Here is a 22,690-nt window from a genome sequence, read left to right on the forward strand (position 1 = left end):
GGCGGGGGTCGCAGGGGCTGCAGGGGGGGCGCAGGCGGCGAGCTGCGCGGGACCCTCCGTGCGCTGCGCACCCGCGGTCAGCGGCGACTCGACACCTGTGGGTGACACGGGGCTGCCGGGACGACCCCGCGCGTAGGGCGCGTTCTTGCGCGAAGGATACTAGCCGTGTTCGACTCTTCCTGAAGAAGGTCTACACTTCAGGCTGCATCGGTGGGGTTTGGTCGGAAGGGGGTTGACTTTTTAAAAAGTTTTGTTTGGTGCATGTGTCCCGGAAGATGTAGGCGTCCCGGTAGATGTGGCCGCTGGTGCTGGTGTTGAAACAAATGTGGACTTTTTGGCTTCAGTGATAAAGTGTGGAAAGAGAACTAAGTATGTATTGCCCGAGTGTGTAGGTGTGGTTGTACACGCAGATGCCCCTTCAGATTACGGCTTTTGCATTCTGATGAAGAGGCGTTTATTCACCAGCATCAGGTTTATGGTTTTTGGCTCTCATCGAGGAAGTTGAGAGTTTAGGTATTTCCTACGTACTGCATGTAATTGAACTCAAGAGCACAGGAAATTTGTGTAGAATTATTGCTTTTTTAATCACTTAAAGGTGACCTAAATTTCCTAGAGTTGTAAATTATTACATCTATGTGGACAAATACAAATAGGCTATTTGTATTTTATGTATGTATTATATGTATATATGTATTATATATGTATTACTATATTTCATCTGTAAAGAGACAACAGTCATAACTTTAATAATGTCAAGGATAATAAAGTGTTTAAACTAGCTCTTTGCATGTTAAATTTTCCTGGAACTTTTTTCAACCTGTTCTAAATTGGCTTCATTTTGTCCTTAGGTGTTGAGTGGGGCTTGGTGTTTCCCGATGCTAATGGGGAATACCAGTCTCCCATTAACTTAAACTCCAGAGAAGCTAGATATGACCCCTCGCTTCTGGACGTCCGCCTGTCCCCAAATTATGTGGTCTGCCGAGACTGCGAGGTCACCAATGATGGACATACCATTCAGGTTATCCTGAAGTCAAAATCAGGTATATTAGGAAACGTTTTTGAAAGGATGAAATTATGAAGATGGAAGTTTGGTTGTTCAGTGTTGTATGACTTTGTAGGAACACCCTTAGTTGGTCAACTTACACTTTGTGGGATTTGAGGAAAAGTAGGTGCAAGTGTACTAATTTGCGTTTTGTCCTGAATTGTTGATTGGCTTAACTCATTCAGGTAATTATAATTCTCTTGTTTTGTGGAATTGAAGATTAGGATTCATTGACCTAATCTGGCATTCAAGATAAACTTTTCAAATTAGTTTTATATTAATGAGACAAGAAGAATTTTAAGTAATAGCATTCAAAAATATCATCTGAACTTGTTAAAAGACTTAAATGGCCAACAAAACTCTTGTCTTTATTTATTTATTTTTAACTCTTCCCTCCCCTCTCAACTCATTTGAGATGGATTGAAATGCTTTGTGGAAAAGGTGTCAGAGGTTGTCAAGGAAATTAGTTTACATGTAGGAGAGAGTAAAGAAGAACTTTATAAAATTAGAATTAATATTGATGCATTTCTTAGCAAATAAGAGTTGTATTTCTTTCTTGGTAAGAGTGTAAAATTAGAGTATGTTGAAGTACTAGGAAGTACTAATGAGCAGAGATCACCTGTGCTCAAATTAATTTTGGATCAATAAATTTTATATTTCAAACCATAAAATCTTTAGGTTTATTATTTGGCAGGGCAGGTACTGATTTCCAACTATGGATTTTTTTTTTAACTCATTGTGAATGTGCCTGAACTTGAATTTAGAATCCATGAGCTAGTCATAGATTGATGTGGTCTTCCCTGATGCTCTGAGTTTGGTGAAGGTATGGACCATCCCAAACAGATTTTAGGTGTTGCTATACGTAGTCAGGTAGAAACAACTTCGGATGGGGGCGCCTGGGTGGCTTAGTCGGTAAAGCGTCCGACTTTCGCTTAGGTCATGGTCTCGCGGTTCGTGGGTTCGGGCCCCGTGTCAGGCTCTGTGCTGACTGCCAGCTCAGAGCCTGGAGCCTGTTTCAGTCTGTGACTCCCTCTCTCTCTGACCCTCCCCTGCTCACGCTGTCTCTCTCTCTCTCTCCTAGAAATAAATAAAAAATATTAAAAAAAAAAAAGAAACAGCTTCGGATGTAAATTTGGACTTAAATAAGATTTTGCAGGGAAGTATATCCAGAAGAGACATTATGTAGTAGTTTTTAAGTATATAATGCAATTATTAAATGCTGACTGTTCTGGTTTATAAAAAACACTTCAAGGTAATAAGAGATGTGTATTGGTATGTTGACATGCCTTTGTATTGCTGGAAATAAATATTTATAAATCTGTAACAAAAATGCATTTCCCATCAGCACGGTGGTGAGTGAGTATTGGTTTTATATACAAGTAGGTAAGACCGTTTTGCAGGATTCATGGGTTAGTGAAAACATGATCCTTTAAATTTTTTTTAATGTTTATTCATTTTTGAGAGACAGAGACAGCACGTGCAGGGAGGGTCAGAGAGAGAGGGAGACACAGAATCCGAAGCAGCTCCAGGCTCCGAGCTGTCAGCACAGAGCCTAACGCGGGACTCGAACCCACGAACCGTGAGATCATGACCTGAGCTGGAGTCGGATGCTTAACCGACTGAGCCACCCAGGCGCCCCTGCGTTATTTTTGATCATTATGACTGTGTGGCTGTTGTTTGCAGCTGAGACTAGATCCTGTTTCCTTTACTGAACAATGTGGAGTTTTTCTCCCCTGGAGTTCACGCGTTTTTATTTAATTTCTTGTGTGTCCGTCATGATTTCATTTCCAGGCTCTTGACAGATGGCAGATCTGCATCAGGAAGCCCTTCCCTCCACTCTCCCCCCGCAGCCTCTCCTCCCTTCTTGCCCCTCCTGGACCTGTGATCTCTAGCCAGAGGCTGTCTGCCCCTTACTGCAGACTTACTAGGAAAGCCCTTTGCTGGTCTCTTGTGTCCAGTCCCATGTTTCCTGGATGCTGGGCATCACTTTTGAGGTGGATCCTCATTTCAGGGAGCGTCTACATTTATTCCCTCCTGTGGCTCATCTTCCAGTAACTTCCCGAGAAGAAGGGCCTGTGAGGGCTAAATGTTTGGATACCTTGCCTGTCTCTGTCCTGGGTACTTGGTGTGCCTTTTGATCAGGCTAATTGTGTCTGCCATTTTTTTTTTTTTTTTTNTAGAAGTAAGTAAAACATTAAAAAAAAATTAAAAAAAAAAGAAAAAAGAAGAAATTCTCTTACATTATTTAATTGATCACTTTTCGGTTTTTTCTTTATTTTCTTCTTCCATAACTCATATTTTTGTTATTTTGTTCTACTTTCTGGTAGATTTCCTCAATTTACATCTTTTAGTCTTTCTTTCTTTCTTTCTTTCTTTCTTTTTTTTTTTTAACGTTTTATTTATTTCTAGGAGAGAGAGAGAGAGAGCGAGAGCAGGGGAGGGCCAGAGAGAGGGAGTCACAGACTGAAACAGGCTCCAGGCTCTGAGCTGGCAGTCAGCACAGAGCCCGACGCGGGGCTCGAACCCACGAACCGCGAGATCATGACCTAAGCGAAAGTCGGACGCTTAACCGACTAAGCCACCCAGGTGCCCCATCTTTTAGTCTTTCTATTAAACTTTTCATTTCAGCTCTAACATTTTTAACTTCTAAGAAAATTGTGCTGGGGGCATCTGACTGCGGCTCAGGTCATGATCTCACGTTTTGTGGGTTCGAGCCCCGCGTCGGGCTCTGTGCTGACAGCTCGGAGCCTGGAGCCTGCTTCCGATTCTGTGTCTCCCTCTCTCCCTGCTTCTCCCCCACTCATGGTCTGTCTCTCTCTCTCAAAAATAAACATTAAAAAAGAGAAAACTGCACTTATTCTATGATTTTTTTTAGTTGTCCAAGTATACCTTCTTTTTTTACATTATTGATAAGTTTTCTTTTTTTTTAAAATTTTCTTCTTTTGTAAATCATATTTTTGTTTTTTGTTTTTTTTTTTGTTCTGCTTCCTGGTAGATTTCCTCAACTTATATCTTTCAGTCTTTCTTTTAAACTTTTTATTTCTGCTCTTACATTTTTTTTTAAAAAACTCAATTTATTTTTGAGAGATGGAGAGAGAGAGAACATTTGAGTGAGAGAGAGATGGTGCGAGAGAATCCCAGTCAGGCCCCATGCTGTCAGCATCAGAGCCTGATCTGGGGCTCGACCCCACGAACTGTGAGATCATGACCTGAGCCGAAATCGAGAGTTGGATGCTCAACCAGCAGAGCCACCCAGGTGCCCCTGCTCTTCCATTTTTAATAAGATGAGTTCTATTTGTTTGGTCTCTCTTTTTGATATGAGAGAACAAATAGTTCTCTCTGTCTCTGCTTATTCTGGGTTCTTCTATTTGTTTAGTCTCTCTTTTTGATATGAGAAGTCTTCTCAATGTTTAGTAAGTTATTCAGGCTCTTTGTTCATATCTAGGAATGGGTCTAAGAATTGAATTAACAGCTCTGTGCACATGGGCAGGGATCGAGGTCTGGTGATGTGCTGATGTGAGGATGTGGCCACGTGGTACAAGGCACTTTCGTCAGTGTATCTATTTCTCCGGAGAAAGGGATGTGATGGCTCACGCCTGGCTGTTGGCATTCTGATTGTTGACCCGCAGGCCAAAGAGTCTAAGCAGAGTGGCACGTCTGTGATGGTTGACGAACCTGTATTGACACATCATTGTCACCTAACGATGTTTACAGCAGGTTCACTCTTGGTGTCCTACACTCCATGAGCTTCAACAAACGTATAATGATGTGTCTGCACCATTATATGCTGTCCTCCGAAATAGTTCCACCACCCTGAAAGTCCTCTGCGCTCTCTGCCTCTTCCCTTCCTCTCTCCCATCTCCTGGCAATCACTGGACTTTTACCTTCCCTGTATTTCTGCATGTTTTAGGAGGTCATGTAGTTGGGATCCTACATTGGCTTCTCTCATCCTTTCACTTAGCAGAATGCATTGGCTTCTTGCACTGGCTGTATCTGGCTTGCCACAGTGCGGGTGGCAATCTTTCCCTTGCCTTTGGTAAGGTGTTCCCCGCTGTGGATCGCGTAGATAGAAGTCAGGCCTGCACCCTGCCCTCAAGAAGCATGCAGTGGTGGGGGCGCCTGGGTGGTTCAGTTGGTTAAGCATCTGACTCTTGATTTTGGCTCAGGTCTGCATGATCTCACGGTTCGTGGGTTCGAGCCCCGCGTGGGGCTCTCCACTCAGTGCAGAGCCTGCATTGAATCTTCTGTCTCCCTCTCTCTCTCCCTCTGCGCTTCCCCTGCTCATGGTCTCTCTCTCCTCTCTCTCAAAAATAAAGCAAGCATTTTTTTTTTTTTTTAAATAAAGCAAGCATTTAAGAAGAAGTTTACAGTGGTGGGTTGTGAAAGATGGGCATGGGAGGGATTATTTTTGGCTGCCATTATTAGGCGAGGATTGGCTCAGGAAGTAGCATTTGCAGTGAACGTGGAAGGAAAAGCATTTGGACCAGGATGGTTGGAATGTGTGGGGAGACAGGACAGTAAGTGAAAAAGACCTACGGGAAGGTCTAGACCTTGGATGAGGAGAAACGAGTCCTGAAGTATAACTGGAAGATTCATTCATGTTAAATGAGGTTAATATATAAATGGACTCATGAGGGATCTGGAACCAGGTGTAAAGAGTGTAANAATATGTTGTTCCGGGAAAATTAAGCCGACTGTACCAAGTAAGATAGGACCTGAGAGAGATTGGGAGCCAGGTTGAAAGTTACTGCACTAGATTAAGTTAACCCAAACTGCGGCTGCCGTGGTGGTAGTGGCAAGGGATGACACCGGGGGGTGGGGGAGGGGAGCGGCTCTGAGATGCCATCCGCAGGACTTCGGAGACTGAAACAGCGCAAAGATGGGAATCGTCAGGTGCGCTGGGGTGTGACCGGTCCTCACCTTGGATCCCGTCACTGTGTACCCTTTGTGCATATTTCAGGGCAACACAGTGCCTTCTAAGGTGGAGTTGTGCAGAGCATCCCATCCGGGTCCTGTGATCTCCCTGAATGTGGGGCAGTTTAGCCACATGGATGGCTTAATTTCTCTGAAGGACGTGGAATCACTGTACCGCAGGAGTCTTAACCTTTAGTGTACACAAATGAAAATTAAACCAGACAGTAGTATGGAAAGTAGTGTAAGTCTAGAAATAGCCCTGTAGATTTCCATCGCCTGAGTGGTTTGATCCTTAAATCATGAAAAAGTGTGAGACGGGCCAAACTTCTGCACTAGACTGTCTTTCCCTCTGATGACAAACAGTGAGTGCATTAAGGGTAATGACATTTCTAACGGACCGTCGGAATGGGAGAAATTATTGATCAGATAGGTCATTTGTGCCCTTCTCTGTAACTTATTATAGAAACCATAATTAGAAAATTATTTTACTTCTGGGTCTTTTATAATTCTCAATGTTAAATTTAGGCTGGATTGCTTTTATTATTAATCGTGCTTTTTTCCCCCCCCAAAAAACATGACAACTTTTTATAGTGCTTCTTAACCACTTTGCTGATTTAAAGATGAAGTGGTCAAAAATATGTGTAAGTTGTTTTCACTTAGGAGGTGGCTCTGATCGTTTATTTATATGAGATGTCAGGGTCGAATTTCTTTCTGGTGATGCTTATTATTAGCTAACATTGGGGTCTTGCATCACCCGGACAATTGCCTTAATGTGCCTTACTTTGCTTATGCAGCCGCAGGCTAGCTGGCCTCCTCCCCCCGCATGTCAGTGTTATCTCGCTCTTAAAAGCAGATATTTGTTCTTTGATATGAAATGAAACTGTAGGTTGAAAGCTCAAGGGAGTAAAATAATTGATTTTTGCATTTAAGACTTCAACTGCTAAAAAAGAACTAATTTATACTATTTTTGGAATGCTTTATGAATGCCTTTTGAATTCCTTAAAATTTAAACTGAGATTATGAAATCTTTAGACCTGTTGAGAATGAGCTCTTTGGGTCTTGAGATCCTTTAGGGGACACATCAGGGACCATTAGCATTGGTTTCCCTCCATGTCGGAGATGTGTCTGTGGCAGGCTCTGTCTCCTCCCCTCTCCATCTCCACCTGAGCTGCGCCAGCCAGCCACTGAGGCTTGCCCTTTGCTGGTCCAGTGTCCAGGAAGGCGTGGGAGTAATGTTTTCAAGTGCAAAAAGCTGTCGGTGATCCCCTCTGTGGTAAACTGCAGCTGTTAGGTACAAGTCCCCTTCCGGGGCTCACAACTTGAAGTCTACCTTCATCCTCTTGAAGCACACTCAGGCCATTCTCAGCCTCTTCTCTCAGCTTGGGATGTGCTTTCTCACTTCTCTTAGCTTGCTCTTCCAGACTCTGCTTAGTTACCTCCTCTGGGAAGTCTTCTGTGACTTTCTGATGCCCCCTAGGTTTTGGCGTGGCTCTTCCCTCCTGGTTCCTTGGCACTTTCTCTTACTGCTTTTGATGTAATCTCTTTAAACTACAGCACTAAGTTCATTAAGCAGGAGAATGCCTTGCTGGCACTGAGACTCTGTCCTTCTTTTTAGATTCTTGGTGGTCAGCACAGGGCTGGGCCTGAATCTCAAAATGTGTGTTAAACTCAAATGCAGTGAGGGGGAATAAGCCTTGATCAGTAGCCTTTGAACTGTCTGGCAGATTCGTTTTCAGCAAAGGATTGTGGAAGCTTAGCTGGATTAGGTAAATGCTTACATATCATGTCTTTACGGGCTCAAATTTTGCAGAGGCTTTGAAAAGAGCTCTTCATATAGTCTCTATCTATCTATCTATCTATCTATCTATCTATCTATCTATCTGTCTATCTAAAAGCATTATAGCCATGCCTATTATGGGATTCTGAAACTTTGCAGAGGCTTCTGAAAAGAGCTCTTCTATAGTCTATATCTATTTATCTGTTTGTCTGTCTATCATCTATCTATCTATCTATCTATCTATCTATCTATCTATCTATCATCTATCTATCTAAAAGCATTATAGCCATGCCTATTAAAGAACATGAAAGAAAATGCAGACAGTGGTGATGGCATCAGTGGATTTTATATTCTTTCCACAAGTGTGTTATTCTAAGGAAACACAGTGTGTCATCAATGTGAGTTTCATATTGTTTCAGTGTAATTTTGTGAATGTAGGGACATCACAACTAACACACCTGCCACATGGTGACAAAATATCACTCAGCAAAATGTGATATTCACAGAAGTAGGGAGAGTATACTGCTTTGGGCCTGACTAGTCTCCTTATGAAGAAATAGGCTGTGGAAAGGGAGAAAAAGAGAATGTTGCCAAGTGGGTGAAACAGAGCTGCTATTTCTTTCTAGCCTCTGCATGCAGTCATTCTTGGGGGATGAACAGGTAATGCTTTTACTTGGCACTGCAAGAAATTCTGAATTCAGTATCTTGTTTTTATGGCTTTGCACAGCCATGTGATTTTAGTGTGGTTTAACTTTGGATAATTCATCTGCAGCAAAAGCGAAAGGTACCCAGGGCCTGACTGCTGGCCAAGAGCTGTGTCATTGTCACCCCTCCCTGGGGACCAGGCCTGGGCAAAATGCTTCCCTCCTTTGTGTTTATTTTCAACCCAGTAGAATGTAAGATCCATGAGGATCTTGTTTCATTATAATTTTATTGGACATAGTGACTGCGCAGCTAACAGACCTGCCAGGTAGGGGCCAAATACCACTCAGCAAAAATTCGATCTTCAGAAATGCGTGAATTTGCTTTTCATCCTAATGGAGTGTTAGATCCACGAGGCTAGTGAATTTCATCAGTTTTATCATAGTCAAGTGTATCTTAAGCATTTAATATGGTACTGGTATAGCAGTATTAGTTGAAAGGATGAGAAAATGAACCCCTGTGAGCCTGGAATGTTTTCCTATCAAGACACACAGATCGGTGTAATTTGAGTTTCTAGGGCCTGTAAAATATCAGCTCTGTCCTCAAGTTTTAAACTAAAGACTTTCAAGCCAGTTAAGGACATAGCAGGCATCGATTAGATGGAGGTTGTATTTTCGTCCCCGGGAATCACTGTCAAGGTCCATTTCCTCCATTTCTATAGGAGAGTATTGGTGGACTGCCCTCTAACGGTTCAGAAACACCGTGTGTGTGTGCGCGCGTGTGCGTGCGCCCTGTGAAGAGGTTTGGAGGAAAGATTTTTTAAAAATCCTTTCCCATTCCTCATGCGCTTCATTTCACAGTGCTCCCCTTTCTTCTTCCTTAGCAATGTGGAGCTAAATGTCCTCGAAGACCATTTTCGCCTTCTGTTGCAAGAGTAGAGTGTTAGAGAGCGCCCCCCCCTCCCCCCCCCCAGGCCTCAGGTCAGGCTGGAGCCATGCATGGCGAGGGGTGCACATTCTAGTTCCGATGATGCAGGCTGGGGTGTGGCATGGGACGCACAAGAAGCTTTTTCCCGTTTATTCTTTTCGGTTTGGGAGGTGGGGTACATTCCACCTTTGGGAGTGGGTACAGCCCAGACTTCCTTCCTGGTTTTTCTTATGACCAGCCTGGGACAGCCAAGGGAAAGGAATGATCTTTGAGGTTTTTCACCCTCCGTGGCACGGTGGTTGAAATAAAAGCAGTTCATCCACAGCACGGGCGGTTATTAGAGACGATGCCATGTACTTGCTCTGCAGTTTGGGACATCTGTAAACCTTCGTGATCCACGTATTTACATTTTCTTTTTGATTGCTCCGGAAAATAGGATGAGGTGTGGTAGTTCTCAAAGGAAAGACTGCCGTTTAGAAATCCCAGCTTAAAGCTCTCGTTGTGTTTTTAGCTCCTGCAAACAGATGTAGAGATTCCGATCCTGTTGTCCTCAGTGGGATCAAAGGTGGATCAGAAGATTGGGCTTCTAGGCTCCTGAAGCTCACTAGCTAGCTGCGTGCCCAGGGCGGGTCACACGTTGCCCCTCGTCCCTGTCGATGGGGATGATAACACCGACTGACCCTTCTGATTTGTTTACAATTTAAAATAAGACCAAGCCTGAGGAAACATTAAAATCGCATGAGATGGTATTCTCTCCTAAAGGCCACGTGTCTCACTTCCTTTCCCCCTGGATGTGAGGTTTACAACCCTGGAAAATTTTAACCATGTTTTGCTGCTGATAGGTGGTCTTTTTCTTCTTTGAGCTGGTAGAATGCTTAAAACCAAATGTATAGGGTACTTTTTGGTAAGGATTTCACGGTACTCATCTGTGCGGCAGCCTCATTCCCCCGTCTGTATCTGTCTCTGTGTTTTGTTTTGCCTTTGGACTTCGTTCTAACTTATGCCTGTGTTACAGGTACGTGGCTGTATCATAGGTACTTGATGTAAGAAGTCTTAACATGTTTTTAGAACAAGTTATTAGTTGAAGAACCAGCCAAACAAATAAATACTGTTGCACCAACTCCCTTTCTTCTCCTTTGAGGGTTAGAGTAAGGACGGACAGCTGAACTACCCCTCTGTGTGGTGCTTCCCTTTGGGCGCCATTATTTCCTCCGCAATGGCGGCCCGAATGTGAGTGCCATTCTCTTTAAAGAGACTGTTTCTTGGGGTAAGAGGTAAATTTTACCAGCTCCCTGACTAAAAGAGTAAACATAACTTACAGTTCTTAGCTGATACCAGGTAGAATTAACATTTTTATAGGAAAAATGCAAACCTTTATTTGTGTCAGATAACTTGTGTCAACCTCATCTGCTGTCAGGGAGTGTTTAAGGAAAGTATTTTATTGCTTCAAGACAAGTTTTACACAAACGTACTGTTTGTCATCGTTAGAGTGCTCTCGTTTGGGACAGAGTTCTGGGTTATATCTGGAAATAAGAAATAGAGACATGGCCCCTGTACAAGAAATGTTGACATTGTTTTTTCAAACGTTGATATTTTAAGTATTGTTAATGTTTTACCATAATTTTATTCCACTTGCATTTCTGTGGTACTAAAATGGTGATAATTGATGTGTTATTTCATTGTTGAAAAATCATATTGGCATAATCATTCTTTTCATGTATAATTTTGCTAGCTTACACTTTTTAAATTGAAAGACTGGTACAAAAGGATGATCTTTAGTATGACTTAATTTCTTGACAGGTTTATTGCAAATTATTGGCCAGTCTGAGGCACAAATTCTATTCTTGTCTCCTGAGCAGTGCTAATTGTTTCAGGGAGAGTGGGCATAGTGTGTGCTTTCTGTGTCTACTCCTTTACCCGAAAGACACAAGAAGTTGATGGTATGCAACACTACGGAGTGTGTCAAAGGGTTTGAACTTCATCTGTATCGATATGATAGTGTAAGTGCATCCCACCGTTAGAATATAGTTTTCATTTTGGCTATATGAACTCAACGTGTAGAGCTCGTGAGAGCTTTCTGGCAAAAAAAATGTTCGCCATGTTTAGAATGCTGTACTGATGAGTATATTTGAGATGTAATTAAACAGAACTTAACTTTCTTTTTTCAGTTCTATCAGGAGGTCCATTGCCTCAAGGGCATGAATTTGAACTGTATGAAGTTAGATTTCATTGGGGGAGAGAAAACCAGCGCGGTTCTGAGCACACAGTTAATTTCAAAGCTTTTCCCATGGAGGTAAGAAAAACAAATCATCTTGTAAAACCCTTACTGTTCATGTAAAGTATTCAATGATTTACTGGGAATGGTTTAGTTTTGAAGTAGTTGCATAGCATTTGGAGTCTATCAGTTTATATTAAAATGATAAGTACTTAAGGAAATGTAAACTTGGGGCAGAAAATGACACTTCCCATCAACTTTGGTGAACTTGGAGGATGCACACGGGCAATTGGCCGCAAAGGTAATCTACATGATTAAGTTTCCTTTCAGTATTGTTACTGTCCTAAAAATTCTTCTGCCTCTGCAGATTCAGTAGGTCATTTTTGTAGATGCTATGAATAGATGATAAACCCAAACCCAGTAACTTTTGGGGAAACCCAACACTAGTCAGAAGTCTAGTTGAGCTCTGATTAGAATTGGTAAATTAGTTTTATTCACCCTAGGCAATTAGAGAGAGAGAGATTTTTAGACATTTTGTCTGAAGAATTCTCTCTTCACTTATCATCTTAGTCAGTTCCTGCTTTTTCTTCAATACCTAGTTGAAGTATCATTTCTTCCATCGGAGTTTTTCGGAGTTCCTTCCCTAAGCAGAATGGATTTTTCCCTCTTGTGTGTTCCAAGTGAACTCGACCAGTTGCATTCATGGGTTGTAACGTTTAATGTCTACAGTGTCTTTCTCACTGATCCTATGAGTTCCTGTTACAGACGGAAGTATTGGTGCCCCCCATTCATATGTTGTAACTCTACCCCCAGTATGATGGCATTAGGAGGTGGGGGCTTTGGGATATAATTAGAGTTAGAGGGGATCAGGAGGATAGAGTCCCCATGAATGGAATTAGTCCCTTATAGGAGTCCAGCGAGAGCTTGCTTTTCTCTGCTCCTTGCCACGTGAGGACACACCAAGAAGGTGGCTGTTGATAAGCCAGGAAGTGGGTCCTCACCAGACGTCAGCTCTGTCAGCACCTTGACCTTGGATTGCCCAACTTCCAGAACTGTGAGAAGTAAGTGTTGTAAGTGACCCCAGCTGTGGTAACTTAGGCCCAAGGTGGCTAAGACAGCTCCTGAACAAAACGTCTCCCTCTCATTCTTCTCTTTACGTCCACCATTTAACCCACTGCTAGGTATGTCTCTGTGACATTCAGGCGATGTCTCTGTTGGTCCAGGCCTTGTTTGTATTCCTTTCTATCAGGACCCACAGTTGTCTCCAAGAAACAGCTCTTCTGTTTCACAACACGTTACAGTAGATTTTCGGGGCTGCTGGAGTGGCGGGCTTTCCTCTCGGTTGTTCACAACTGCACGTATCCTTAATTAAGTATGGAATTAAACATGGCTAGAAACTGTCCAGTCCAGCCTTAGTGGCTAGAAACCACTATTGTATAGTTTATATAAGTGATATTTATACTTCGAAGAATGAAGGTAGAGGAAGGATTTCTCGATATTACTTTCATTATCATTTTACAGAAGTCCCTTTGGGGGAGGCGCCTGGGTGTCTCAGTCCGTTAAGCATCCGACTCTGGATTTTGGTTCGGGTCACGATCTCTTCTTTCTTGAGTTGGAGCTGCACACTGGGCTTTGCGCTGACAGTGCGGAGCCTGCCTGGGATTCCTACCCTGCCTCTCTCTTTGCTCCTCCTCTACGCTCTCTCTCTCAAAATAAATAAATAAATAAACTTAAAAAAAAATCCCTTTGGAATCTCATGAGAACTCTTTCATTAAAAAAGGCTCAAGTCTTAGAAGTGAAATATTAAGTGTTTTACGGATGAAGGGGGAAACTCAGTATTTTGAGGAGTACCTGAGTTTGACTGGGAGGATCATAAATGAGGGCTGCTTCGTTAGGGCCTTGATGGAAAAGGTTGGGTCTTCAAACGGCACCATTCTAGGGGCTGTTTTTTCAGTGCCTACAGACATCGTCTGACTTCCACCACCTTAAAACCATTCTGCCATGTCCCTCTGTCCCCTGTGGCTACTGTGCTGTCCTCAGCCAACGTGCGAAGGAAAAGTGCACGCCAGGATGCGTCAGAGAGGAGAGAGGGCACAGAACAGTCCAAAACAGTTAAGCCTGCAGGGTCGTGGAGGGCAGAGTGAGGGGCAGGTGGAAGGGCGGAGGGCCAGTGTCTCAGCCCTGCCCTCTTCTTTGAGATTGAAAGACCCACTTCATCACTTCCTCTCTACCAGTCTTCCAAGACATACCGAAATATGATAAAATTTAGGGACAGATGGTAGTAACTGGGTAGGCAACAGCTTCCAGATGAGCACTTAGCGGCTTTGCTTGTGACGCGCCGAATTCGCAGCGTTGAGAACGCCTGATTGGATTACGGGAGTCCGCTCTTTGCGTCGCGGTGGCATAGCATTTCCAGCCCACGTGTTCAGACTGGCCCTGTCACTCCGGGGGCATTTTAACTGCTCCGGTCCATTAAGCACAGGTAATGGTTTGTTTTGAGTGAAGATTAAATTCTGATAGGCTTTGTTTCTGCAGAAATATTTATATTTAGGATAATGGAGTCACTGACTGTAAGTTTTCCAAAATAGGTGATGAAAAATATTTATACTCTTTGTTATCCCAGATTATCCCTGATCCAATCCTAGAGAAAAGACTTGTGTCATCATCTGATGTTTGTTTAGCGTTGGGTCCCACGGAGTGCATAATAGCAAGGGGTGTGCAGAAGGAGAGGGGGGATCTACAGGCCATGTGTTTTCTGTTTATGCGTTTTGTTTTGCTTTGTTTTAATGGCGGTTGTGAATACTGAGCTGGGTGTTCAGGAGGAGGGGGCCACGCCCTGTGCTGAAAGAGAGGAGAGAGACATTCTATGTAGAATAGTCCAGGAGGGAACGAGATGGCTGAAGTGGAGACAGGTAACTTGCCACTGGTCCCCTGGTCCTGACCTGCCCTCAAGGGCCACCTTGAACACAGGTCATGGCAAATAGGACAGTGGAGAGTGAGGATAACCTGTACCCTTTTGGGCATGTGATTAAAAAAAAAACTTTTTAAAGATACTTTATCTGATTGATTGATTGATTGATTTTTAATGTTTATTTAGTTTTGAGAGAGAGAGAGACAGAGTGCAAGAGGCGAAGGGCCAGAGAGAGAGGGAGACACAGAATCAGAAGCAGGCTCCAGGCTCTGAGCTGTCAGCACAGAGCCCAACATGGGGCTCGAATCCACAAATTTGTAAGATCATGACCTGAGCCAAAGTTGGATGCTTAACCGGCTGAGCCACCCAGGTGCCCCTAAAGATACTTTCCATATTTTATTTATACTTTAAGACTAACTTTAATCTCCAAATCACCTATCTATACATACTTTCTTTTTGTTGATTTTGCTTAAACTTAAATGAATGGCTTACTAAACACTACAGTTATTTACCACGTCTATTACGCGAAACATAGGAATGGCTTGTAGCAGTCATTTATCAGCCTCCCCACTAACTTTGTAAAACTTTAAATACATATAGTAAAAACAATTCTGAATATATTTTTGATGCCACTAGTAGCCAGCACGCACATGATTTCAAATATTAACACAGTTTGTGACTTTAAATAGTTCAAACTGCAGCTCTTTTGCTAAGCAGGGTGGATAGAGCAGGCCATTTCTGTTTTTCCTTCTTGAGCTTCTTAGTTTTGAGACACACACGAGCTTCCACAGCGTCTGACCTTCTTGGCTATGTTTTCATCTTGTAAACTTGAATTCTACTGTTCATACTCCAGGTTTATGCTTACGTGACCGTGCGTTAGCAAGAGAAAAACAATCCGTGCTGCATTTGTCTTCCTGTTACCTGAAAACCTAATGAGTTTGTACGTGTTAACTACATTCTTAGAAATGTCTCAGTCACGTCTGCCGTCTGGAATGCTCTTACTTAATGTGTAGATCTTTTGCATTGTGATAGTTAACCAAGATGGCAACACGAGGGGAGGTGGTTGATGTAAGAGAAGCCTGAGATCCAATCAGATGAATTCCTGTGTTTTTGTCCTTCTGGTAGCTGCAAAAGCTTCATATTTTCATTGGACAGCGTTCGATACCGTAGCTCCTGAAGTGCACCTTTAATGCTGTAAGAATTTTGTCATTTTGCCCACAGCGGTGTGCTGCACGCATCCACCATACCACGAGGCTTATTTATTCCACTCACATTAATTTTTGTTACAAATCTAGCCACTGGAGGAAACTGCTAGGTATTTAGGGTCAAGTTCAACTTTCAGGCTGTTATGTTCTGTTTTCGCCACCTGTCTAAGAAGACTCTCCGCTTTGCTACTTCAAGGTAGCCTCACATCGTGGTCTGTAGAACTCTTGGTAGATGGTGATTGATCTTTATACATGAGTTGCTACCTTAATACTTCCAGGAAAGAGTGCTTCCCAGGCATTTAGATTTTATGCTGGAGCAATAAAATTAAAATAGAAAATTAGAGGATGAGGAAACCGAGAGTGTGGCCAAGTTTTGTTTTTTCCAAATAAGAGCATTATTAACTGTACTGTCCTCATCATTTTAGAGAGAGAACATCTTTGCCAGCTGAATGTAGGAAGGATACTGGCTCAGAATGAACATGGACGTCTAAGTTGGACAAAATCGGCTTTTAAAAAACTCATTACTTTAGTTTCTGGTTTCTCATTTCACTACAGATGAATTGATAGTCGTGTCAGGTGGACCCTGGCCCTGCCACAGACCGCAGGGGGTCATGCACGGCCCATCTTTCTTGCCCCCTGGGCCTAAAAGTTTATAATTTGAGAATGAATTACCAAGGAAGAACATACTGTTGGAGAGATTCTTATCTTTATAATGTGTATTTCAAGGGCAGCTATTGCTCTGTATTCTCTGAAAGGACTCCGTGGTAATTGAGCCACATGCCAGCTATTTATGGGGAGTTGAGTGCATTAGGTAAATATTTTTTAAAAAAGGTAAGTTTGATTGTGCAGAGCAGGACTCTTCAGTCGTGAAGAGTCTAGGCCTTCGTTGTGAAATAGGCCAACAGGACATTTAAAACCATTTTTTAAAATGTTTTTTAAATTTTTTATTTTTGTGCAAGACCGAGCATGAGCAGGGGAAGGGCAGAGAGAGAGGGAGACACAGAATCCGAAGCAGGTTCCGGGCTCTGAGCTGTCAGCACAGAGCCTGATGTGGGGCTCGAGCTCATGAACTGCAAGATCATGACCTGAGCCGAAGTCAGAGGCTTAACCAACTGAGCCACCCAGGGGCCCCAGGCCAACAGCACATTTTGAAGAATGTGTCTCCTAGTAGAAGGCCAAGCCTGAGTATCCCATCCTCCACTCTCCAAGTTTGGGCTCTTCCATTTATGCTTTATTTTTCTTATCTTTTCAGGCAAATACTAGCATCTGCCATTTAGGTTTTCTTTTGGTAAAAATGATCAGGCCTTTTGCTTTTACCTCCTCCTAAACCGTTTGCATATTCATATATTTGCCTGACTGAAGAAGGACCTTTGTCATTTTTCCTGGCTATCTGGGAGATACCAGGAATAGTTTGCATGGTCAACAGCGAAAGGAGAAGGATCTTTTCAAGTTACTTTATTCCCAGGGATGTCTCAGATAGGGCTTCATGTTTGTGAATCACTTCCGAAAGAGAGACTTCCATTGAGTTTCCTTGACCTCAGTGAGAGGATATGATGAGATTAGATCTATGCGATATATAGTTCAATAATTTATTTTTAAAAGGAACTTCAGAGATCACTGAGCGCAAACTCCTGTTTAACCTAGGAGAAGTCTGAAGTTCCTGAAGGTTAAAGGTCACAAGACAACCTGGTGGAAGCCATAACGTATGGCCTGGAGGGAGAAGGGGGTATTTTAATTCATGAAATATCCCATTTAAAAAAGAATTCTGCTTTACTACTGGTCTTTTCTCTAATGGGTTAGACTGAAAAGAGACAACACGCCAGTCTTTGTCGCCCTTCCTCCCCCGCTACATGCCTGGGAGGGCCTTCTGTGTCTACATACACCCCCGTTCAGGGAAGGGAGTGCTGTAGCCGTGCATAGGACTGTAGTGATGTTGTGGCATCGTCCCCTGGCCTTACTGGCTGTGAAGACAGAGTTCAGAGCTCTGTGAAGGTATAGGAGTGCGGTGTCATGAAGATGGGAACTCTTGCTGCCTGCTGAGAACTGGGGTGCATTTAATGGATTAGGTAGTCCCTGCGCTTTGCTGGGGTGCTCACCCAGGTCTGGAGAAGAAGGGGACCATCCCAGGAAATGGGAGGGGTTGCACAAGACCTATTATCTGACTTCTCCAAGGAGTGCTTTTTCTTTTTTCACTTTTCAAAGCCCATTATTCCTAGAAAAATCAGCTCTAGCTTGAGATTTTAATACTTTGGATTGAGGTTTCTTTGGAAGAACAGGAGGGAAGAAGAGGTAAGAATGATCCTAGAGGAAAATGATTCGACGTTTGTTCAGCTTCTTTGGGAAGTTTTGTTGTTTTGACCAGAAAAAGGAACACATTGTAAATATGATTGTTATGATTACGATTTGGCATCTTGGAATCTTCCACAGGGCTAGCAGATTGAGCCTCATGGACAAACAGATGAAGGAATTAGAACCTTGTGCTATGGCCGCTCTGTGGTCATAATTGCGGAAACTCCCTCTCACATCTGGGTAAAAAAAAAATAATAATAATAAAAACAAATTTTATGTTTCCTGAATTCTGATGAACACTTGCATTTCTACTACATAAAAATCACAGTAGCTGCTTTGATTTAGCGTGTTTATTTTCTCATTTATGAAAATGTATTTAGTGTAGAAACTTCACAGTTTACTGAATAGAAAATAAATTACAGTGTTGAACAAACAGAAATGTTCTTTTAGCTGTGCCACACGGTGTGGCAATCTGCCATTCCCACTTAGAAATAGAAGTGTATAAAGCCACCTTGACCTTTGAGTGGTCTTTGAAGCTACCTTTGATTTTATATTTGTAACTATTTCTTTCAGTAGATTATTCTTTGTTGTTGTTTGAAGATGTTTAAAATGTTTTTGGCAAACTAAATTTGGAAGAACCATTTCTGTGTATGTTTTTACAAAGTAAGGCAAATTTGTGCAAAAAGAAAAATTGTTTCTATAAATGTACATGGTGTATAATGAATTCATAGGTGGATATAGGCTTGCAAGTAGAAAATATTTTAAATTGGGTTCTAACAGCTATAAATTCTACAATAAAATGCATCTTTTTATGTGTCTTCAGATAAGAAATAGACTCTGTTTTAAATATGTAGTCCATAACCAAGTGGCCATCTTTAACTCCTTTCCATCTATTCATCCATTTATTCATCTGTTGTTTGTTCATCCTTCCATCCATCCGTCCATCCATGTATCCATGCATCTGATCAAGTGTTTCTTGAGAATCTAGTGTTCAGGCCCTGGGCTAAGTTCTGGGGATACAGCCATGAGTGTTAAAGACAACCAGTGGAGTTTATTTTACAGGGGGGTGAGGGGTGGGTGGTGGTGGTGCAAATGCAGTGTATGCAATTTTTATCTCCTCTCCCCTCTTTCCCTAAATTGATGAGCCTTCAAATCGGGTGTTAAAGGGCCTCATCCCTCTACCCTGTCTATGCAGTATGCAAACTCAGGCTATTAGAAGCTAATTACAGGAAGGTTTTGAAGACACTTAATAGAAAGCAAGTATGTTATTTGAGATGTAAGTGTTGGTCAACCAAACAAAATATTTATCGACTAGTACACGAAAGGCACTGTGTTAGGGGTCACTGTTGCTGGGTAAATTTAACTGTGATGGCTTAACAACATTACAGTCAGCAAGACACAAGATAGGAAAGTTTTGATGGTGGGGCGAGTTAGGAAAGGTCTGGATTCTGGAAAGCTGCTGGGGAGCCCCGGCCAGTGCTCCCCCATTACGTACCAGTTACGACTCCCTGCGGATTACCGGTGGCATGGTGTGGGAGGGCTCGGTGCGCTGGGGTTGGTGAGAGTTTAGGCTGGGAAGTCAGAAAATCCAAGATTCAGACCCAAGCTCTGTGACCTTGGGCAAGGCAGGAAACCTCAGGACCTAGATGTTCTTGTCTATGAAAAGGACTCGGAAGTAGCTCTGAAGTTGGGAAGGAGTAAACCTTTTAGTATATTAGGGAGGTATTATTATTCCCATCATTATTGTTATTGCTACCATGAGGAAGGGGGGGGGGGATGTCACTGGGCAATTCTGATTGTGGTGATAAAAAATCTGGGTAAAGGGCACCTGGGCAGCCCAGTTGGTTAAGCATTGGACTCCTGATTTCTCGGCTCAGGTCATGACTTCATGGATCAGGAGTTTGAGCCCTAGATGGGGCTCTGCGCTGACGGTGCAGAGCCTGCCTGGGATGCTCTCTCTCCCCCTCTCTCTCTGCCCCTCACCCACTCTCTCTCTTTATCTATCTCGAAATAAAGAAATAAACTTTAAAAAAATTATTTTTAAAAATCTAGTGACAAATTCCTGAGGAGAAAAACAAAAATTTCTGAGGGAATACATAGACCCTGAATGGAGACAAAAGTCTTTTGTTTTCTTTAAAACCCTTGTTCTACTCTTTACTGGAATATATTTTCCTCTACAAGTCTAGTCAGTATGTTTCCTGAGACATCTATTTATGATTATTGTGTACGCTCATGCAGTAGAATTCATATCATCGGTTATTTTGTAGTGAAAATCAAATATTTCCTGTGTAGGGTGAGTATTGGCATGATAAAACTTCTAATCGAATAGGAGAATATTCAGAGATTTTTAACTTCGGAAAATGTTAATTGGTATAAAAACTATGTAAGGTGTAGGGTTTTTAATTTGTTTTCGGTATTTAAGAATGACAGCTTAAAATGGCACAGTGATACTGGTAAGATCATTGTGCTGGCGCCCTGGCCACCGCTCTGCTGTGCTTGAAAACATTCTTTCTTTTAGCTTCTTAGGGTCACGCACGCTCTGGAATCCTAGAACGACGTGCCCCAGACCCCGTGGGAAACTGGAATTTTTGGTGCCATGGTTTCCCAGGAGGAAGCGTGCTCTGGCGATCGGTACTCTCCATCTAGCTGTTTAAGTTCAAGTCCTTCACTGGGACATAAGGATGATACTGTTGTTCTTACCCTTACGGAACTTAGGGAGAGGCTGTAAAAATTAATGGTGTAATTTGGAGGCACGATGCACTGAGTATCTCATACGGTGGTTTAAACACAATCTGGTGTTCACGTAACGAGCTTTGTAAAATCATTTTAAGGGCATAATTAGCTGAAGTGGATGTAAATGTAACTTATGACAATATCGTTGTTTGGCTGTTGTTTTTTAGAAGCCTTAAATAGAAAAAAAAAAAGAAATCCAGATTTTAAACTGTTGAATAAAAACATTAAGTGTAAAAGGAAGACATTTCTGCTTGTAGGACCTGACAGATGAAAGATGGACCGTTTTCATCAATTAATGTTTTCACTTGGGGCCCCGAGGCAAGTATGTTCTCTGAACCCAGTTTAATGAGTCACTTTGAGCTCCGGTTGATAGAGCTTATTCAGTGGAACCAATTTATTTGGCTGCTGAGTTAATGTATTTCTCATGAACATCCCTTGATGAGTTCTCTAAATTGATGAGTTCTCTGAGGAGATCTGTAGAGGGATCCCTTTCTCCAGCCTGGGGTTTGAACAAACAAGAAATAGGGCATTATTAGCGTCATCAGATGGAGAACGAAACACCACCTCTGTTGTGAATAGAACTATCCTGGAGACGTAGCCTAGAGAGAGAAGGCTCTGCCCGCCGAGTTACAGGCCAGGGGCCAGTGGGCGGGCTTATTAGCCTGCGCCCTATGGGTAGCTCTCATTTCAACAGAGGGAAAAGGAAAAGAGGAAGGGGTTAGTTGAAAGAGTGGAGACAAGGCCAGCCTTGTTTACGCAAAATCCCTCTTTATAGGAACAAGGAGGAAGCATTTCTTACTGATAAGACAGACTCTTAAAACTTCTCCCACTTCTTTAAAATTTGATGGCACTGGATGCTAGCAAGAGGCCAGCTCCGTTTGGGACTCAGTGGAGAGAGGATGGTTTCCTTTTATTGCAGGTTTGTTCATTTTAACCATCTGGGACCAAATCCCTTTTTGCTAGCTGCTCCTTCGTACCTAAGATAGTCACACGGTTTCCTCCTTTCTAGAAGAAGCCGGGAGATGGAGTGAGCGAGGATTTTGATGCAGGTGCAGGGTCTAATTTTTTTCGTTCTAACGTACGTGGGTGGGTTTTTGCCCAGTGTAGCATCTCAACTTGGACCAGTTATTGTTTAAACCAAAGATATAAAGGTGTTTACACATAACACACACAGACACACACAGACACACACACACACACACACACATAACTTTTACGTCTCAAAAATTGTGACCTAGGTCCAGGGATTACGTCACTAATCCTATTCGGAATTTGGGTTGTATGGTGCTGGAAGTATTCTGCAATAATTTTTAAGAACAAATGTCACTTATGCCCCTTGTCATGGAGAACAAATAATCACAGATTTTTATCAGTGGCCATTGTTTCTAATTAGCTTATCAGCCAGGACGGGCTTTAACTCTGCTCCCCATCTTGCTGTTTTCTAGCCAATCTTGAGTTTGCCTGTATGGGTCAAGGACCTGGGTCAAGTGGAATAAAGGCTGTGCCATTAGTAACGTTTTGTTACTAATGTGTTACCAAATGTGTTACTAAAGTATTTCCTTAGCCGAGCTCCAGTGGGTTGCCTCCTATGAGGCTTCCTCATTTTGAGAGACTGGTTTTCCCATGAGCACGTGTGAGAAAAGCTACTACCGGGTTTTGAGTCTCACAGGAAGGCAAGATGGTGGAGGGGGACCTACCATTCGGTTAGCACACATTTGCCAAGTGTCAAACCCTGTGAGATACACGACACGTAAGACAACAGCACTTGTGTTTAATGATTCTGTAGTCTGGTTGGAAGAAGAAGGATTAAGGTGAAACCATGTAAAGAGAGAACAGTGGAAGGGTTAAACGTAAAGCGATTCCAAACACAGGGAGCGGCTGCTCTGTGCTTGTGCTGTGTGTGGTGCTGACCCGTAACAATAAGTGAAAAATAACCCAGGTCCAGAAGAGGTTCATATTCCCGACAGAGTGGCGGGCCTGCTACAGATGGCTGCTCTATGTGAAGAATGCCTTAGGTGATGAAGCATAAGACGGA

General features: G+C 42.7%; 1 protein-coding gene across 1 annotated transcript in view; it reads left to right on the plus strand.

Moving 5' to 3' along the window:
- The window catches only part of CA8 (carbonic anhydrase 8), a 133,896-nt gene that overhangs the window by 45,185 nt on the left and 66,021 nt on the right, over positions 1-22,690 (plus strand). The window contains exons 4-6 of the mRNA XM_077751831.1: positions 15-210; positions 849-1,040; positions 11,471-11,595. Of these exons, the coding sequence (XP_077607957.1) occupies positions 15-210; positions 849-1,040; positions 11,471-11,595 (513 nt within the window). The remainder of the gene's footprint in view (positions 1-14; positions 211-848; positions 1,041-11,470; positions 11,596-22,690) is intronic.

This window comes from Crocuta crocuta, unplaced genomic scaffold, assembly GCF_008692635.1.
Source record: "Crocuta crocuta isolate KB4526 unplaced genomic scaffold, BGI_CrCroc_1.0 scaffold20, whole genome shotgun sequence".
Lineage (NCBI taxonomy): Eukaryota > Metazoa > Chordata > Mammalia > Carnivora > Hyaenidae > Crocuta > Crocuta crocuta.